The sequence below is a fragment of the Bubalus bubalis genome, chromosome 3 (assembly GCF_019923935.1).
Source record: "Bubalus bubalis isolate 160015118507 breed Murrah chromosome 3, NDDB_SH_1, whole genome shotgun sequence".
NCBI lineage: Eukaryota > Metazoa > Chordata > Mammalia > Artiodactyla > Bovidae > Bubalus > Bubalus bubalis.
Window position 1 is genome coordinate 122350936 of NC_059159.1, and position 18691 is coordinate 122369626.

The 18691-nt window shown below is 42.5% G+C and overlaps 1 protein-coding gene across 5 annotated transcripts in view; it reads right to left on the bottom strand.

The window, feature by feature from the left end:
- Window positions 1-278: 278 nt before the first annotated feature.
- GNE (glucosamine (UDP-N-acetyl)-2-epimerase/N-acetylmannosamine kinase) overlaps window positions 279-18691 on the bottom strand; it is a 66547-nt gene continuing 48134 nt past the window's right edge. For 3 of the 5 annotated variants that reach the window (XM_045165083.1, XM_025281719.3, XM_025281717.3), the window contains 9 exons: window positions 16457-16609; window positions 15811-16023; window positions 13471-13558; window positions 12532-12742; window positions 9469-9691; window positions 9006-9227; window positions 6962-7144; window positions 4255-4371; window positions 279-2667 (listed from right to left, as the gene is read on the bottom strand). In XM_045165083.1, coding sequence (XP_045021018.1) covers window positions 2432-2667; window positions 4255-4371; window positions 6962-7144; window positions 9006-9227; window positions 9469-9691; window positions 12532-12742; window positions 13471-13558; window positions 15811-16023; window positions 16457-16609 — 1646 coding nt within the window. In that variant the 3' untranslated portion in view covers window positions 279-2431. Of the gene's footprint in view, window positions 2668-4254; window positions 4372-6961; window positions 7145-7312; window positions 7470-9005; window positions 9228-9468; window positions 9692-12531; window positions 12743-13470; window positions 13559-15810; window positions 16024-16456; window positions 16610-18691 lie in introns of those variants that run through there. The other 2 variants (XM_045165084.1, XR_006640868.1) reach the window with 2 other exon arrangements.

The following is an 18691-nucleotide window of genomic DNA, read 5'->3' on the forward strand; positions in this document are numbered from 1 at the left end:
CTACTAAAATCAATCTTAAAAGTCCTCATCACAAGGAAAAAAAGTTTTAACTATGGATTGTGATGATGTTAGCTAAACAGTGCAGTGATCATTTTGCAATATATGTATTTTTAAAGTTATATAACAATGCTTTCTATTAAGGTTTTTTTGGGGGGATTGTTAAGTCAATATTAAAGACCTTAAAGACCTTCAAATAGTAAGCAGTATAACAAATCTCTTGGGGAGGGAAATGTTTTTAGCTAATGAGCTAATTAAGAACAAAACAAAATAGAAAAATGTCAGGATTTCCACAAGGAAATAATTTATTTTTTCTTTAGAATTTGGCTCAGAACAGTAACATAAAAATATTTACATTAAAATAAGTTATGTGATTTTAGCTAGTTGTAATAATTACGTTGGAATATATTAGCCTTTCCATGAATTTAATAAAAACTGAGATCTGATTTTATAGATTCAGTACCATTCTTCCAAATATTTGGTATGAAACTTGATAGCAATGCAACTGTCTGGTATATACAGTGGTTGTAGATTTCACCAAGGAACAATGGATGCCCCTTCACAGTACACTGACTGGCCCCAGACACTAATGGCCAAGCCAACAAGCTTCCTTCCCAGGAATCAACATGGAATGTTTCAACCAGGACCTGGAGATTACTTCAGAGCTGACAGAGTTCTAGGAATCAGCCAACCTATCTTTTCACATTAACCCACAAGGAAGGAAGGAATTCAAATACAATCTTGATTCCTCTACATGTGAACAAGTGAAATAATATGTTGTAGAAACCTTCAGGTTTCCCTAAAATAAATCTGAAAAACATATGCTAATTTTTAGATTGTCTAAAAGTACCCATAAAAACCTGTCACTAGACGAAATACTATATTGGCAAAATTTCCACAGCATACAAGAATATTTTATTAAATTCACCACTGAGAGAGAGTGTCAAGGATAAATCAGTTCATTTGCTACTGAGATATTCTTGTGAAAGCTTTCGGTAGCCTGGAGTAAATCAGAATATATTTGCACTTTGGAAGATTTTGATATGACTAGAGGTTGTGTAGCTTACCAGAAAAAGCACAGAGGGACCCACCTCAAACCTTATCTTTAAGACTCATTAGCCACGTGGTTCTAGGCACACCACTTAAGACTTAGTTTGGGGTCCTATAAAATGGGAATTAAAACATCTACCTTACTGGTTGTGAGAATTTAGAATAATGTATATGAAGCACCAAGTTCAGAGCCTGGCACACAGTAGGCACTTAATAAGTGGTGGCTATTAGTATTTCTTCCAGGTTGAAATTGATAGCAAGAACCTTGGCCTCTGCATCTTGACACCAATTCAAACATGGAATCTTACTTAGCCAGAATCCAGATTCACAGATGTGGGCTCTAGGCAAAAGTGAAGTCGCTCAGTCGTGTCTGACTCTTCACGACCCCATGGACCGTAGCCTCCCAGGCTCCTCCATCCATGGGATTTTCTAGGCAAGAATACTGGAGTGGGTTGCCATTTCCTTCTCCAGGAGATCTCCCCGACCCAGGGATTGAACCTGGGTCTACCGCTTTTTAGGCAGACGCATTGTAGGCAGATGTAAGTCTGAGCCACCAGGGCTCTAGGTATATAACACACAATAAACACTGCCTTTATCAGTACTCCGGTCATACTCAACACAATATGAAAAGCTACTGAAGAGAGACATGTCTGTTCTCAGTAGCAAATATCCTTCTGGGACGGTTAATCTCCTTTCAGAGAATGTAAGTCCTAGTGGCTTCTCAGCGGTCCTTAAGAAGATAAGGACAAGGTCCCTAAGGCCACTGTAATTCAGACCTCTGATCTACAGTTGCTCAAGATTCTGAGAGAGTAATAGCAAACGACGTCTTTCAGCAAGTAACGTACGGCAGTGAGAGATACGCCTGATGTCTTGATTGTGGCCATGATTTCATATAGATGTCAAAACTTATCAAATTGTGCACTTAAAAAAAATACCTCAATAAAACTGCTTTTTAAGAGTTTACTTAAGCCTTTCGTGGTGAGATTTCCTTCCATTCCCTGACTGGATCCCTTTCTGTGTTCTGAATTTAGGGTCAGAGGAGGAAGGATTAATAACTCAAAACTCCAGTATCAAGGTCCCACCCCAAGCGAGGCCTGCAGGTCTGAGTGGTACATCTAGTAAACGGAGTCCTAAGGCGTCCTTGGCTACTGTTGTAGCTCCTTTTGGCACAGAAGAGTATGACAAGGTTTGAGCTGAAATAACCCCAGGAGGAACAGCATCTACAAAATCAGGTTGGGAAAACTGACTTTGGAAGAGGAGACTAAAAGCAAAAACTTCTCTGCCATAGTCACCTGCCAGATTGCCTAATAAATGCTCATCTAGAAGACAACCTGATTCCACCAAGGAGCTCTCGAGTCTCTGTCCTCGTGCATTCCTGGGAGGCCTAGTAGATCCTGCGAGTCGTGTAGTCCAGGACCATGCTGGCGGCGCCGAGCAGAGCAGGTTCCACCAAATCTGAAACCACCACGTCCACATCCTGAACCGAGGACAAGGCTTGCTGGCGGATGACGTCTTTGACAGTGTGGATGTAGTGACTGGCTAGGACTCCAGAGAGGATCACAAGGGAAGGATTCATAGTGTGGAGGATGTTCACAACCCCAAGACCTAAAGCTGTTCCAGCTACAGGAAAACAAAAATTAAAATAAGTTTTGGGGAGAGAGCTCTATCCAAAGTCAAAGAGGAATGTGAAAAAGGACACTAGCCAGGAATAGTTCACCTATACGGCCTCATGAGAAGTAGTGCTTTTAAAGCTGTTTATGGACTTTCCCGGTGATCTGGTGGTTAAGAATCCACCTGCCAGTGCAGGGGACACAAGTTCGATCCCTGATCTGGGAAAATTCCACATGCCACAGGGCAGCTAGGCCCATGCGCCCCAACTACTGAGCCTGTGCTCTACAGCCCGTAAGCCACAACTCCTAAGACACGCACTGTGACTACTGAAGCCTGTGTGCCCTAGAGCCCGCACTGTGCCCCAAGAGAAGCCACTGCAGCGAAAAGCCTGCAGCTAGAGAGAGCCTGAGCAGCAACGGAGACCCGACACAGACAAAAAGGAGCGGGAGACGATACTACAAATGACCCAATCAGAAAAAGGGCGGGAGACCTAGACAGACATTTCTCCAAAGAAAACATACAGATGGACAATGAGCACACGAAAAAATGCTCAGCATCACTCATTATTACAGAATGCAAATCAAAACTACAATGAGGTATCACCTCACACCAGTCAGAATGGCCATCATCGAAAAGTCTGCAAACAATAAATGCTGGAGAGGGTGTGGAGAAAAGGAAATCTTCTTGCACTGTTGGTGGGAATATAAATTGATACAACCATTACAGTACAGTACAACCAGGACAGTAAGGAAGGTCTTTAAAAAATTAAATATGGAGAACAGTAGCAGTTCCTTAAAAAACTGAAAATAAAACTACCACATGACCCAGCAGTCCCACTACTGGGCACATACCCTGAGAAAACCATAATCGAAAAGACACATGCACCCCACTGTTCACTGCAGCACTATTTACAACAGCCAGGACATGGAAGCAACCTAGATGTCCATCAGCAGATGAATGGATAGAGAAATTGTGGCACATTAATGGAATATTACTCAGCCATAAAAAGGAACTAAATTGAGTCAGTTGTAGTGATGTGGATGAACCTAGAGTCTGTCATACAGAGTGAGGTCAGAAAGAGAAAAATATCATGTATTAACGTATACATATGGAATCTAGAAAAATGGTACTGATGAACCTATTTGCAGGGCAAGAATAGAAGTGCAGACATAGAGAATGGATCTGTGGCCAAAAGGGGTGGGGGAAGGGAGAAGGCGGGACGAATTGACATGTATACACTACCACGTGTAAAATAGACAGCTGGTGGGACGCTCAGCTCGGTGCTCTGTGATCACCTAGAGGGGAAGGACGGGGGAAGTGGGAGGGAGGGATACACACACACACACACACACACACACACACACACAGCTGATTTACACTGTTGTACAGCAGAAAATAATGCAACACTGTAAAGCATTTATACTCCAATTAAAAAAAGGCAATGCTACCAAATACCTTGAATGCAATTCCTTGTCTCAGTAAGCAGAAAAACTACCTCTTCACGGACATGACAGAGCACTGATCCTGAGGCCAGCTGGGCACCTGCGGGAGCTTCAGGCTCCCCCCAGGCAGAGCTGCCCAGAGCTGTGTGCTCACCTGTTCTCAAGATGCTCTGGGCCTTTGCGTTGCCGAGTTTTGCAGCCTGGATGAGATGGAGTGCGCCCACAGCTTCGTCTTTTGGCACTGACATCCCTTCCACCAAGAGCTGGTCTTCTGTTTGGGCAGAGGCGAGAAGGAGCAGCAGTCATTCACAAGCTGCAGCGGCCCCGCGGGAAGGCCACACTTAAAGCTGTGTCTGTGGGCAGCAGGCCCCCAGGTAGGAAGGTGCTCATCTTTTTTTGCACTTGCAAAGCTTTGCAATCATCATAAATATCCATATACTACATCTGCCAAAGAGGCCTTTGCAGCCTGGTTATACATCATCCAAAACTTCTCTAACTAGAAAATCCTCCCTTGCTTCTCCATTCCGTATTAAACAGTCACGAAGTGTTTTTCCCTGCAAATTACCAGCACTCCTCTGCATTCATCTCCTTCCTTGTCTAGCTGAGATGCAAGGCTGCTGCCAGTGCCCCACAGCAGCAGGAAGGCCCAGCGCCTCCGAAGCTGACGGACCTGGGTTCAGCTGTCAGCTCCACTCCCGCTGGCTGCACTCCCCTGCCCACATGCGTCACCTCCATGCGTTTCTCTTCTAGGACTAGGGTAACGATACCTACCCTAGCAGGATTCCAAGTGCTGGCCAGAAGAAATGCTAAATGTATATATTTCTGTTGTTATCTACAGTCCCTGTCCTCTGCCCCGACGCTGCCAAGTCACCAACCTAGATCACTCTCCCTCCTCATCTGCCATTACTCCATCTCTGATGGGAGAAAATCCCAACCAAGAAGACAGTTATCTAGACAAAAGCTGGGGGCTTCCTGTCTTCAGGGGCCCTCACAGCTGCCCTGTCCACTCTGCCAGTCCCCTTCAGGGCCCTTCTCAAGCCTTCATCTCCTCAGACTGTCTATCCCTGCCCCCACTGTCAATATCTCTGGCCTCTTAGGGAGAGGACACCTCCAGGCAGGAACTCCCTTTACTCTTCTGCCCCTGCCTATAAACAGGGCTGTGTTCTCACGACCTGGTTCCTCTCCTTCTTGCACCCCTACCTGGGCTTCGCAGCCCACTCCTCCCTGCCTCCCAGGGGCCTGTATGGGCTCCTCCCCAGATCCTCTCCTGTGTTCTCAACCCCCACTTCCACTCCCACTGTCTCCTTGCACCCTCGCTGGCTCCTCTCCGCCCGTGCGGGCACCCAGATGCCTTGTGCTCAAGGCATTCTTCCCTCCTACTCACGGTAGTTAGTTTTCTGCTACCACTACCTGACCAAACTTATTTCTTTAAGATAAGCATTTATCCCCATGGGGGCAAAAACTGATTCTTAGGGGCAAAAAAATTTTCTTTTTATACAGAGAGTACATAAACAAACAACGTATCTGTGGTATTTAAGTTTCATGGGGTGGAATGACTAGGAAAAAGTGTCTAAGCATTTAGACTTCTTAGTGGGGGTGATGATAAAAATGAGGTAGAAAATCAACAGTTTTCAGGGCTTCAGGTGGTGTCCTTCCTCAAGGTCAAACCAATGAACTTTCTGGTTTCCTTCTGCTCAGCACTTGACACTACCCACCACTCTCTCCCTGAAACACTCCCTCTTTGGTTCCTGTGGCTTTACCCTTTCCTGGTTTTCCTCCCTGCCTACAAGTACTGATGTTTCACAGGATTCCACCCTCAGTTCATTTCACTCCAAGTCTCATTCACAGGCTTAATAACCACCTCAATGCCAAGGATTCCAAGTCCAGCCCCATCACCTATCCTGAGCATCGGATCCCTGTGGCCAGCTGCCTTCTGCACATTGCTCCTGCACATCCCACTGGTTCCCAACCACCTTCTGCCAGACTCTATTCCTTCTCTTATATTCCCAACCACAGTTACCCAACCAGAAAACTGTAAGTCATACAGAACTCCGTCCCCCTTAAAGCCATCCTCCATTCAACTATCATTGTCTTCCTAGAATACAAGTTTTGTGAACAACCTAAAATTCAGATCTGTCTTTTCCCTAAACTTTTTTTAGTGGCTTCTCCATTAGCTGCTGGTCCTGGCAAACCTCTGGCTACACTATACCCTGCCTTGCCCTTATGCACCAATACCTCTGTTTCCTATGCTTGGAAGTGCTGCCTGGCTCATCCAAACTTGCCTCAGTAATTCCGTTTACCCTCTGACTCAACTAGACAGCCTAATGCTCCCTTCCTTGTTTGGAGAGGGCAGGGAGGGGACACTGGTGTCCTTCCTATATGTGTCTATGTTCCTTGGCCGTCATTCTCATTGCACTTGACACACCATATTATAATGATATTAAATGATTCCCTCTTATATTAGACTGGAAACCATCTTGATTTTTATAACATGTCCAGAAACAGCTGTAATTCAAATGACCGCTCAGACTTGAAAAATTGTGTGTGTATCCATTTACTTCTCCATTACATCTGTATTAAGATACCCAACCTGTGCTAGGGGTTGAGAAGACAAAAATGAAAGAAATCTCCCCTGCTCTCCTGGAGCTCAAGACCCTAGTCCCTGTCCACTGCTGGAGGGGAAGAGTGTTAACAGGGGTCAGGACCAGGGAGGCTTTGAGCTTCAGTATGCGGAGTCCTGATTTTCCTCTAGAGAGTAAAAAGCTTGAAAGTTCTGGCTTCCAGCATTCAGCTCTTTCTGGAATATCTACTTTGAAAATACTACCACTTGGCTATTTATCCCTAAGATGAAAGAAACCCACCATCATGTAGCTTTTTTGCTTCCCTCTGCAAGGCCATCCCAGAGGCATATGCTTCAATGCACCCGTGGCTTCCACAGGAACAATCAGGCCCATCCAGGGACACCACAATGTGGCCAAGCTCTGCAGCACAGAAGGAGCTGCCGTGGATCAGTTCATGGTGGTGGACGATCCCCCCGCCGATCCCTATAGTGAGAGACGACAATCACTGAAGTGGCTCTGAAAACAGAAACCTGAAACAGAAACCTGAGCTAATGGCGATACCTCCTCTGTTAGCAGACTTCGGAATGTGAGGTCCTGTATGGTGCCTACTTCCTTAAATAGCTAAAACTTTACTAAGTACCAAAACTTCACCTGGAATCCTTTTGGATGGAAATGTTTAGCTGATCCTCTGATGCCCTCTGTTGCATCTGCTTGGAAGCACTGTGATTTCAACTTGGTTCTCACCAAGGTCTTCTCTAGCACTCAAGTAAGAGCCGGCAGCCATGGAAGCACATTGCCCAGAGGCAACCTTCAACAAGGAGAGACAGGAGCCAGCAGATGTAGTGGACAGCTCTGGGTGGATTCTACAGGCTTCCAAGGTAGCTTTGATAATACATCTTCTAATGGTTCTCCTGCTCTGCTCCACTCTTCCCACCACCTCATTCCTGTGTCTCAGAATTCCCTCCAAAACAAAATACCCACACCAAACTCCTTGCCTCAGGCTCTGCTTTGGGGAAAATCCGAGATAAGATAATCTTTTTAAAAGGTTTCATACACCACCTGGTTTTTTTTTTTTAAACACCTGCTTTCTTAAACAGAATATTAAATAGTTTTGGCTCTTCTTAATGCCACCTTGTCTAAAAATGTATGATTCAATAATTATGAATATCAGTGAATTCTGTCATGGAGCTAAGGAGTTAGGGCATTTTGCCTTAATAGGTATTGCATTTTAGAACTGCCCTCTCTGACTTTCTGTGGCACCTACTCCTCAATCCACACTCCTCTAATTTGCAGGTTATTACTGGAGAAGGGAATGGCAACCCACTCCAGTATTCTTGCCTGGAGAATCCCATGGACAGAGGAGCCTGGCAGGCCATGGCCCATAGGGTCGCAGAGTTGGACATGACTGAAGTGACTAAGCGTGTACTCCTCTGAACTAGGAAATGATATCCAAGCTGTTAAAATGTGTCCGAGACTAAGTGCATGCTCCGTTTAGGGAGAGAGTCTGACCTGGAGCTGAAGAGCACACAGGGTTTGAAGGGAGAAACATGTGAGACCAAGTGTTGCCTCCAACACTGACTAGCTGAATCTGTTTCCTCGTGTAAAAAACGAATTGGAACATCAGCAGAAGTGAAGAAGTAGGAACTCCAAAAGTCCACCCCTCCACTAAAGCAATGATAAACTAGTAAAAACTGTCAGAATCAACTTTTTTTGGAACTCTGGAAACTAACCAAATGTTTACAGCAAACAGGGGAACTGAGAGACAACAAGCTGAATCTTAGAGATTTCTGGCATTTTCTGGTCCCATCACCCCCACCCTTTACCTCCCAGCTGGCGATGGCCATGAGTAACAGCCTATATTCCCAGTATGTAGTATTGCCCAGGATGGCAATACTGGAGGGAGGAGAATGAACTATTCTCAAGACACTGTGGTGGTTTGTTTAGACCTGCTTGGTGGCTCCTGGTGGACTAGCTTAAAGGGCTGGTCTTTATCTCACCCTCCTCAGAACTCTCCCAGGGCTGAGAGGCTACCCAGGGGGCACTTGTCAAAGACAAGACATACTTACTAGTTTCTACCGCTTAGGGCAATAGATGGTAGTTGTGACAAACAATATACTAACCAAACAGAGTGGGAAGAAAGGCTGGGGAACTAGCAGTGAGAAGCTCTGCGGAATAAGGGCTTAGAAGAGCTCTGACAGTTCCTGGCAATTTAGAAGGTCACATTCGTGCCCAGGGCCTGGCACATGCTCAGAAAAGACCTGGGTATTCTCAGCGCTCACCTTCAGGCTTTACAGGAAGGGAAGGTGAAAATTGGCTGAACCGAAGCAGCCTTCTCTACTCTTACCTGTGCCTGTGATAAGTGTCACAAAGTTTTCAAGGCCTTTTCCTTGGCCAAACTTCCTTTCTGCCAGGGCGGCACAGTTGCCATCATTGTCTACCCACACGGGGAGATGCAAAGTGTCAGACAGGGGGCTTCTGAGGTCCACAGAGTTCCATTCTTGAATCAGTTTGGTTGAATGCAGCACAATTCCTTCCCGAGGATTTACACGGCCACCTGTAGAAATGCCTGAGCTCCACAACAAAACACAAGGAAAATAATTTTGTTGAGCAATCTCAGAAGACTATGCTGGCTTTCTGGGCTTAGAACACAAATTATTCACCCAAGATCTCCTAAAACAAACATTACCAAGGACTGCAAGGTAATGTAAGGCTAAACCTGTGCCTCCCCATAGACTGAGAGCTCCATCAATGCTTTTCACAATGTTTGCTGAGGGCCCATAGACAGGACTGGAGCCATCTACACATACCACAGTGACCTGATGTTCCGCGTCGTGCATCAGAACTTGGCAAACTTCGTATATGGGAGTGAACATGCTTGGATATGTAATTCACAATCTCACCTACTCCCAAAATTCTGCAGTTCAGTTTTACAGCTTCTGCTGCGGCTTCTACACACATCTGTAGGATTAAATTAATCCTCTCTTCATACGTTTTAGGATTGAACTGAGTATACTTCTTAACTATTTCACCCTGAAAGAGAAAAACCAGATCTGTCTCACTGGTCTTAGCTGAGGAGTATACAGTGAATCTCTGACCTTTCTCATGATGAATCAGACACTGCTTTAGCATAGTACTGCAGACTCGGATGACTGCTTGGGAAGAGAGCCCCTGCTGGCTTGGGCCAGCCCTTGGTTACACCCAACTAGTTTCCAGGAAGCCAACCTGGCATATGGCCACTGAAGCAATGACAACTCCACAGCCAACCAGAGGGGCCTCTGCATCTTCACTAAAAGGTCATATTTTACTCTTTTAGGTTGACAAAATTCCCCTGTTTAAATGCTGAAGCAACTAAATAAAAATGCTAAGTAAACTTTAATCATCTCCTATAACAGAAGCCAATAATGGTATCAAACCGTGATGTTTATTAAATTACTGTGCTTGGTGACATGTTTCAGTACCAATCAGGCATAGTCCCTCCTAATTATTCTTGTTTTTAAATTTTTTTTTCTGTGCTCTTCCCACTCGTGTATTCTAAGTAAATTTCAGAATGATGTTGTTAAACTTTAAAAAGCCTCACTGAAATGTTGACTAAAATTATGTTAAACTCAATTCAATTTGGGAACTCCTGGCATTTAAAAAATACTCAGCACTCCCATCCAGGAGATTTTTCAAGGCTTTCTATTTTATAGTTTTTAGATGTTCTTTATATAGGTCACATAGTTTTCTGGTTTAGATTTTTCTTAGAAGTCATGTTGTTCTAAATATGATCTCTTTTCCCATTCTTCTGTTACTAATGACTTAAAAAAATGTCTTTTTTTTTATTTTTAGCTGTGCTGGGTCTTCATTGCTGTGTGGGCTTTTTCTCTAGTTGTGGTGATCTGGGCTACTCTCTAGTTGTGGGGCATGGGCTTCTCATTGCGGTGGCTTGTTGCGGAACACAGGCTCTAGGGCTTCAGTAGTTGCAGCTCCCGGGCTCTAGAGCACAGTCTCAATAGTTGTGGTGCACAGGCTTAGCTGGTCTGGCATGTGGGATCTTCCCAGATCAGGGATCAAACCCATGTCTCCTGCATTGCCAGGTGGATTCTTATCCACTGAGCAACCAGGGAAGCCCATTAATGGCCTTTTATGCATTTACAAGGGTTAAAACTGTCACTAATGATTGTCATTAAAAGTAAACCTCATTGTGCTTCTTGACCTTCACTGTGCATCAGAATCACCTGGACAGCTTTGAACAAATATTGATGCCTGGTCCCTACCCCCCAAGACTGGCATCTATCTAGTTTGGTGTGGGGGCCAGGCATCCGTATAATTTTTTAAAGCTTCCATGTAACAATAATAATGTGCAATCAGGGTTGACAAATACTCACCTACAGAAAAACTCAAATCTTTATCTGCAATTTCATATAAGTTATTGATACTTACATATTTATCATAATATCTAACCATTTTACTCAATTGTGTCATTCTACAAGCTTGTTGGTTTATTCATATTATCTATAAGTAAATTTTTTTTTTTAATCCTGTGCACAATCGCCATTTTTGCTGTTCATTCCTTGCTTTACTCCCTTCCTAACTCTGAGAATTATGTTAAATAACATTGCAGAAAATATCCTTCTTTTCCACTTGATTTTAACAAGTGCATCTTTGGACCTGCCACTATTGAGGGTGTTGGTCATTGATATGGAATATATGTTAAGAACCCTGGAGAAAGAAATGGCAACCCACTCCAGTACTCTTGCCTGGAAAATCCCACGGACGGAGGAACCTGGCAGGCTATAGTCCATGGGGTCACAAAGAGTCAGACACGACTGAGCGACTTCACATCATCATCATCATCATGTGTTAAGGAAACATTTTTCTAGTAATATTTTTAAAATTAATTTATTTAGTTTTTGGCTGCTCTGGGTCTTTGTTGCTGTGGCACGTGGGCTCAGCAGTTGTGGTGCACAGGCTCAGGGGCTCCTAAGGCATGTGGAAGTTTCCTCGAGCAGGGACTGAAGCCATGTCCCCTGCATTGGCAGGCATATTCTTGGAAGGAATCACCAAGGAAGTTCCCTAATAATACTTTTATAGGGAATTCCCTGGCAGTTCAGTGATTAGGATTCCACACTCTTACTGCCAAGGTTCTGGGTTCAATTCCTGGTCAGGGAACTGGGATCCCACAAGCCACGCAGTGTGGCCTCCCCAAAAAAATTTTATAAAGGAGGCCCTTTGGCTTCACTAGATAAAATCATGTTTTGTTTTGCTTTTTTTTTAATTGATCTAAACAACTTTGTGTTTAAAGTCCTTTATATTTCTCATGGACTCCTGAAACGTCATACACCTATAATGTTTCAAAGATTTTTCTGGTAACTTTATTCTTCCTTGTTACATCATCAAAGATTATTTTATCATGGACGTTTTGGTGTTTTATAAAGGCTCTGTCAACGTTATGGTGCTGGTCTGCTTAAGAGATTGAAGGTATGCTGAACTCAACTAAAATCATGATCCAGAGGAGAAGCAATTCCCCTCACCATCTGAAGATACCCTCCCCAGGGCAGTGAGAGTAATCAACATGCTCCATGCTCCAAGCTGTTACTGAGTATAGAATTTCAGGTCTCCTGCATGGTAGATGCCCTCTCTGGTGTCTAATGGGTCTCCCATTGTCAGCTCAAATCTACAAACTTGAATTCCTTGAGAATTTTACCTCTTTAAAATATTAGTGATTAGTAAAATAGTAAGACAAGCATTGTAATGGACCTATAAGTCAATACTATTGGCAAATGAGTCCAAGCTCTTATGTATGTTTATAGTCCTACCTTCCAACCATATTTTAAGAAAATCAACTACTCGTGTGGGATGTAAAGTTATAACCTTAGGGGTTATTTTACCTTCATGCTGACTATTGCAACTCGGAGGTTCGTCCCGCCAAGATCAACAGCCAAGGCACTTAGAGTTTCAAGAATATGGTCAATATCTTGAGAGATGTTATCCTTCACAGGAGGAAAACAAAATTTCTTTTGTAGTGGCTCTTGAAGATCAATAGATTTGAGAAACTTCAAAATCCTTGGAACAGCATTTCCATCCCCATATATCTTTGAACTGCAATGTCCAAAAAGTCAACTAAATTAAATGTTTCTCTTGCACATATTAAATTATATGGAGGACATGGTATTATTGGAATCTGAAACTTCAAGTAATTAATAGTTTGGGCTTTTTCCCTTTAAACTATAAAACAACACCTGGATCTCTTCAGCAACACTTAATTAAGGACCTTCATATTATCAATGGAATATCTAAAACTGCTGTTGATTGAAATACAGCTATTTCCAGCCTGAGATATCATTAACAAAATCCCAGTAAGATCAAAGGAAAATTACCTCTTTTAAGCCAATATATCATAGTTTGGGATAATAATAAAGTTTTTTTTTGCTTTTTATCTTTACTTTTATGGGGAAAAAGTTATTTTCAGAAAAAAACGTTCAAGTAAAGGAAAACATCTTTAATTTGAAACAGAAAGGATAGTCTAAATTAAAATGCTGAAGTGTACTATTTTTAAAGAAAATCAGTTACATTATTTTCTAATACTTACAGAAATTCAAAATAGGCTAAAGCAATATTTCCTGGTAGAAGTGCTACATTAATTAACTAAGACAAATTATTCTCCACTGGAACCCTTGGTAGAGTCATAGCGGGTATTAACAAGCCCTATCTCACCAGCAGACAGGGACCCCTAAGAATGCAGAATGAGAATGCTGTTAGGATAAACAGCTTGAAAATGGTGCCCAAGGCAACTCCCCTTTTAAATCACTTTAAAAGTATACACTCACCAAGGGTACTGTTTACCAAACTGAAGGTGCAATGCTTGCAATATTTTGTCTTGGGTATCAGCATCCCGGACATGAAGGACATTCTCCCCTAGGTAAGTCCAGTGACGTCACGGTAATTCACAAGTGGGAGAAACCAGAGAAGACAGAAATGAGCAGTGTGTTGTGCTCATAATTAGTCCTGAAACCCAGAAGGCTTCAAACAAGTCATCTTCTATTAGAGAAATGCACTTTTCTACTTTATACCTTTGCAAGCACTCGCAGCAATATGTCCATATATCAGATACTTGAGGGCCATAGATTCCTTTATTCCCAAAGAGAATAAATCAAACTTTGGTTTCTTTATTGAAATAAATAATTAATCCAGTATCCACTTGTCACTCATAAAGTCATCCAGCAAATCCACTCTCTCCATCTGCCCTGACTTCCATCTACTCAGCCAGCTGCTGGATCAGCTGGTCAGGCCAGGGTATCAGTCAGTTAGCCAGTCAGCTGTTGATACAGTCACATTCTCTCCATACATTTTCTGACCAATTTGAGGGAGTAAATACAGTGACAATGACATGTTTTTCAACGGACTTGGCTATGAAGAAGAGCAGAACAGAAGGGTGGTGGCTGGGGAGAGGTGTGGGGTGAGAGAAGGGGTTGTTTTGTAGTTTTAACATACCAGAGGCCTAGGCATGTTTAAATGCTAAGGAAGCAACATGGAAGAGAAAGGATGACTGACAGTCCTTGAGAAGCAGGAGGGTGGGGATCTAGAACACAGAAGGCTGAGCAATGGACAGGCAGGGGTGGCCCCACACCCTCCAATGTAAAGAAGGTAAGAAGGAAAGGATGGAGGGCATGTGTTTTTAAGTGTGGTGGCAGAAAGGACACACTGCTTTTGCTAAACAACCCTGGTGCCAAATCCAGTGTTCAATTCTCTGTTCATGTCTTACTTGAACTCGCAGCATCATTCAACACCATCTCCTTGAAACCCTTTCTTTTCTGGGCTTTAATGATATCACACTCCTGATTTTCTGGCAGTTCCTTTTCAGTCTTTCTTCCTGGCTCTTCCCTCCGCAACAGAAAGACTCCAGAGGTTGGTCTTGGGCTCCATTCTTTTCCCTATTTACATGATCCCCCCTGGGTAATCTCATTTCACCTTTGGTTTTAAATGTCAGTATCATTCCTGGCTGAGTGTGGCATTATCCTCAATATCCTTTGTATCAGTAGCAGAATTTTTAGTTTGACATCTGATCACCCAGTTAAAGATTATACATATTTTTCAGCTTCCCTTGGATGTGGCCACGTGACAACATTCTATGGGATGCAGGAAGAAATACTTGCAACTTCCAAGTTGTGCTTTTAGAGGGAAGGGTATCTTCCCCTCTCCTCCTTTCCCAATGGCTAAAATGTGCCAGTGTATCAAGTGACAGCAAGAGCTGGAGCAACCATCAAGGAGACAGAGAAAAAAAAAAAGATAGATGGAAGCTAAGTCTCTGATGACTTACCAGTGAGAAACAAAGAAAATCTATTTGAGGCACTATTTTCTTGTGTCTGTTACAGCAGCTGAACTGATATCTTAACTAACACCACCTATTTGCCAATCACTCTCAAATTTGTATCTTCAATTTCAGCTCTTCCTGGAACAATATAGGTGCTAACCCACCATCTCCACTCCAATATCTAAAAGGCATTTCAGACTTAACATGGCCATCAGAGAACTCTTGGGCTTGCCTGGTGGTTTAGCTGGTAAAGAATCCTGTAATGCAGGAGACCCTGGTTCAATTCCTGGGTCAGGGAGTTTCCCTGGAGAAGGAATAGGCAACCTACTCCAGTATTCTTGGAGAATCCCCATGGACAGAGGAGCCTGGAGGGCTGCAGGCCATGGGGTCACAAAGAGTCGGACACAACTAAGCGCAGCACAGAGAACTCTTAATTCTACCCCCTCCCAAACTGTTCCTTCCTCAGGGTCCTCCGTATCAGGAAAGAGAACCCCCCACTGCTCAAACCAAGAGTGTAAGGGTATTGTTGATTCCCTTCATTTTACTGGACCCAGGAAGATGAAAGGCTAGCATTCATATACTTAAACATTCAATCACATTCTCAAACACAACTATTAAAGACCATAATTAACTAAGAAACTTTTAGCTCTGCTATTACAAAGACAATACAAATACAAGAAGGGCCCTAAAAACTTTGGTAATATGTGTGCTATCTACAGGTTTCAGGCTACAGTTGGTCATTAACCTCATTTACTCATTTGTTCATAAACACATATGACAGCACTGATACATGCATACCTGTAATAATGCAAACAAGTGTAGGAAGCCTAGTCAGGTGAACGATAAGGGTAAATACCTGTTTCTCTTCCAATCTGACGTGTTCCTAAGTTGATCACAGGTGTTCCAAAAGCTCCAACTTCTCGTACCCCACAGCTGCTGTTCCCAATCATACAACCAGCATGGGCAACCAGCTGTATAAACTGGTCAAATGGGACATGTTTAACTGCACGAAAATTGGGATGATGCTCAATGCCCTTCTTCCGCATCACTCGAACCATCTCTTTGCTCCCTATGGAAAGAACCAACTGTTAAATGGTTTACAAGATAAAGGAAAAATGTTCACAAGAAATAACTAATGGCTATTCTACTGTGGTCAGTAGGATCACTAGTTTCCTAGAGACACTCAACTTCTAAGGTTTATATCTCTTGGCTACTGCATTTTCTCAGGAATGGAAACTGGAGGGAAGAGACTAAACATGAAAATATAGAGTGGAGATTTAGAAGTATTTCTTTCCTACTAAGTTTCTACTAGATTTGACAATAATATTGCAAACTCTTCAATCTACTGAAAAATTGGTCGTGACCCTTTGAAAATCAGAATACATTTCAGAATAGAATGGCCTTCAATGATAAGATGAGCAGGACAGGAATGTCAGTCAAAAGAAGACATGATAGAAACAAAAAACTGGAAAGGTAGGTGGCATACTTTCAAGTTCAATTACCTGCATCAATATTTGGAAACAGAACTAGGGTCCGCTTGTTAAATGAGATAAGTGCATCCAATGTTAATTCAAACATTTTTATAGAATGCTTAATGTCAGTGGTCACAGGGTGCTGAAGTGCGACAATGTAATCTTTAGGTTTTACATCATCACCTGTTTAAAGAAAATCAAATCACATGGCTTCATTAATTAAGAATCTTACAGGAGGAAGAAGCAATTTCTGAACAGCAAGACCCCCAGGTCTATGCTTTTAAAAATTCTAAGGAAAAAACAGTTTGTCACAATCTAAGCAGGGCATCCAAATTAGGATCTAACAATAAGAACTTTTAGCAACAAGTCCAAGGATTCTTCAGCAAACTTAACATTTTACAAAGGTGCTTGCTACCACAAACAAAATATAAAACTTTAAATAGCAGACACTAGACTTCATTGTTTTAAAATCCAAAATATTTCAAAGTGTTAGAAAAATGCGACTCTTTCCAGTTTCTAACTGGTGTTTCTAATGACTTATCGTCAATGAGTAATAATGTGTTGCAAATCAGAGGGTTCAGAGACTGACTGAACATTAAATTTCATATAATGCACAGGAGCTTCCCCACTCTCACTCACCAGATTCAATAGAATGCCAGTGTTTCTAACTCTGTTCAAAAGACTAGAAAGGCTTCACTCATCCCCAGGGATCTCAAGGACAGTTCCTCAGCAAAAATGTAAAGTGTAAAAATTTGGATGAAGAGTGCTATGTCAAATAATACAAACCATTTCGCAACAGTGCCTATATTATCCCATAGAACTGGAAATTAGTTCTACTTGCTAATTTTTAAAAATTATTTATTTTTGGCTGTGCTGGGCAGCAACTGCTATTGCTTCATGCAGGCTTTCTCTTGTTGCAGTGAGCGGGGGCTACTCTTCGTTGTGGTGCTCAGGCTTCTCCTGTTGCAGAGCACAGGCTCTAGGGCACCCGGGTTTCAATCATTGCAGCTCCTGGGCTCTACAGCACAGGCTCAGTAGCTGTGGTGCAGAGGTGGTCCGTGGCATGTGGGCTCTTCCCAAACCTGGGATCAAACCTGTTTCTCCTGCATTGGCAGGCCGATTCTTTACCATTAAGCCACCAGGGAAGCTCCTACTCACTAAGTTTTAATGAAAGAAAATATTTCTTTGTGATACTAATTTTAATGAACAACTTTATCATGAACTATAATTATCATTAATCCAAATTCAACCAGTAGCAGTTATTTTTTATGATGTAATAGTAACAGAGAGTTGTTACTAAGAATCTTCAGTATTATTCAAAAGACTACAGCCTCCAAAATTTTATTTAAAAAAATTGTTGGACCCATCATGTTCTAAACTGGGGGTGGCATGGGGATATCATCATTACATTTTGGTACAAAGCATAAAAAAGGTCTAAAGGCCTAAAAGACTCTATCAAAAACACAAAGATGCCGTCAACACAAACTCAGGCAATCTATTAGATATAGATCAGGGCCATTAGAAAGAAACTAGTGCAAAGAGAATTAAAAACTTGGGGAGAAGAAAACCAACTAAAGAGGTGTCTGCTGTAACAGACATGGAAACATCATGTGTATGCTGCAATCTGGCTGCAGGTACAAGTTAGTCCCACTATGATGTGTTGCTTCTACAATGTGAATTAGCTCATCTGTGACTGGCAAACAGAAGAATGATGTCAACCGTTAATGCAGTAGTTGAGTTACTCATTCATGATTCCCCAAGGCTGACTGCTAAGAACCTTAAAGGAAATGTATACAACAAGCTGTAGTGAAATAGTGTGTTTGTCACAAGCCCCCCTCAGCCCATGGTCTTTCTTGGAGTTCAGTCTGCCCATTTACTCTGTCTTGAGAACGCTTATTGGATGAGTCTCTTTGACTTTTGTGCCTTTTTTGGTGGCAGTTGTTCTTTGAGAGTGGGGATGAACGGAGCTTTTGTGGTCCCACGCAGAGGATCATTCTACACAACTTACTGCTAAGGAGCAAGTGGAAGGTGAAGAGGAAGAAAAATTCCAGCAGTTTACCCCATGAGAGCTTTTCTTTATCTTCTACTTTAAGTGTGATTGAGAAATATTTGTAGTATACAGAAAATAACCCTATAATGCAGAATGCAGCAGGACTGCACTTTGTAACTTAAGGCTCTATATGGAAACATTTAAGCAGTTTCTTTATTAAAAAAGGAAAACAGAAGAGCAAAAACTAGACATCTTAAAAAAAAAAAAAGGAAAAA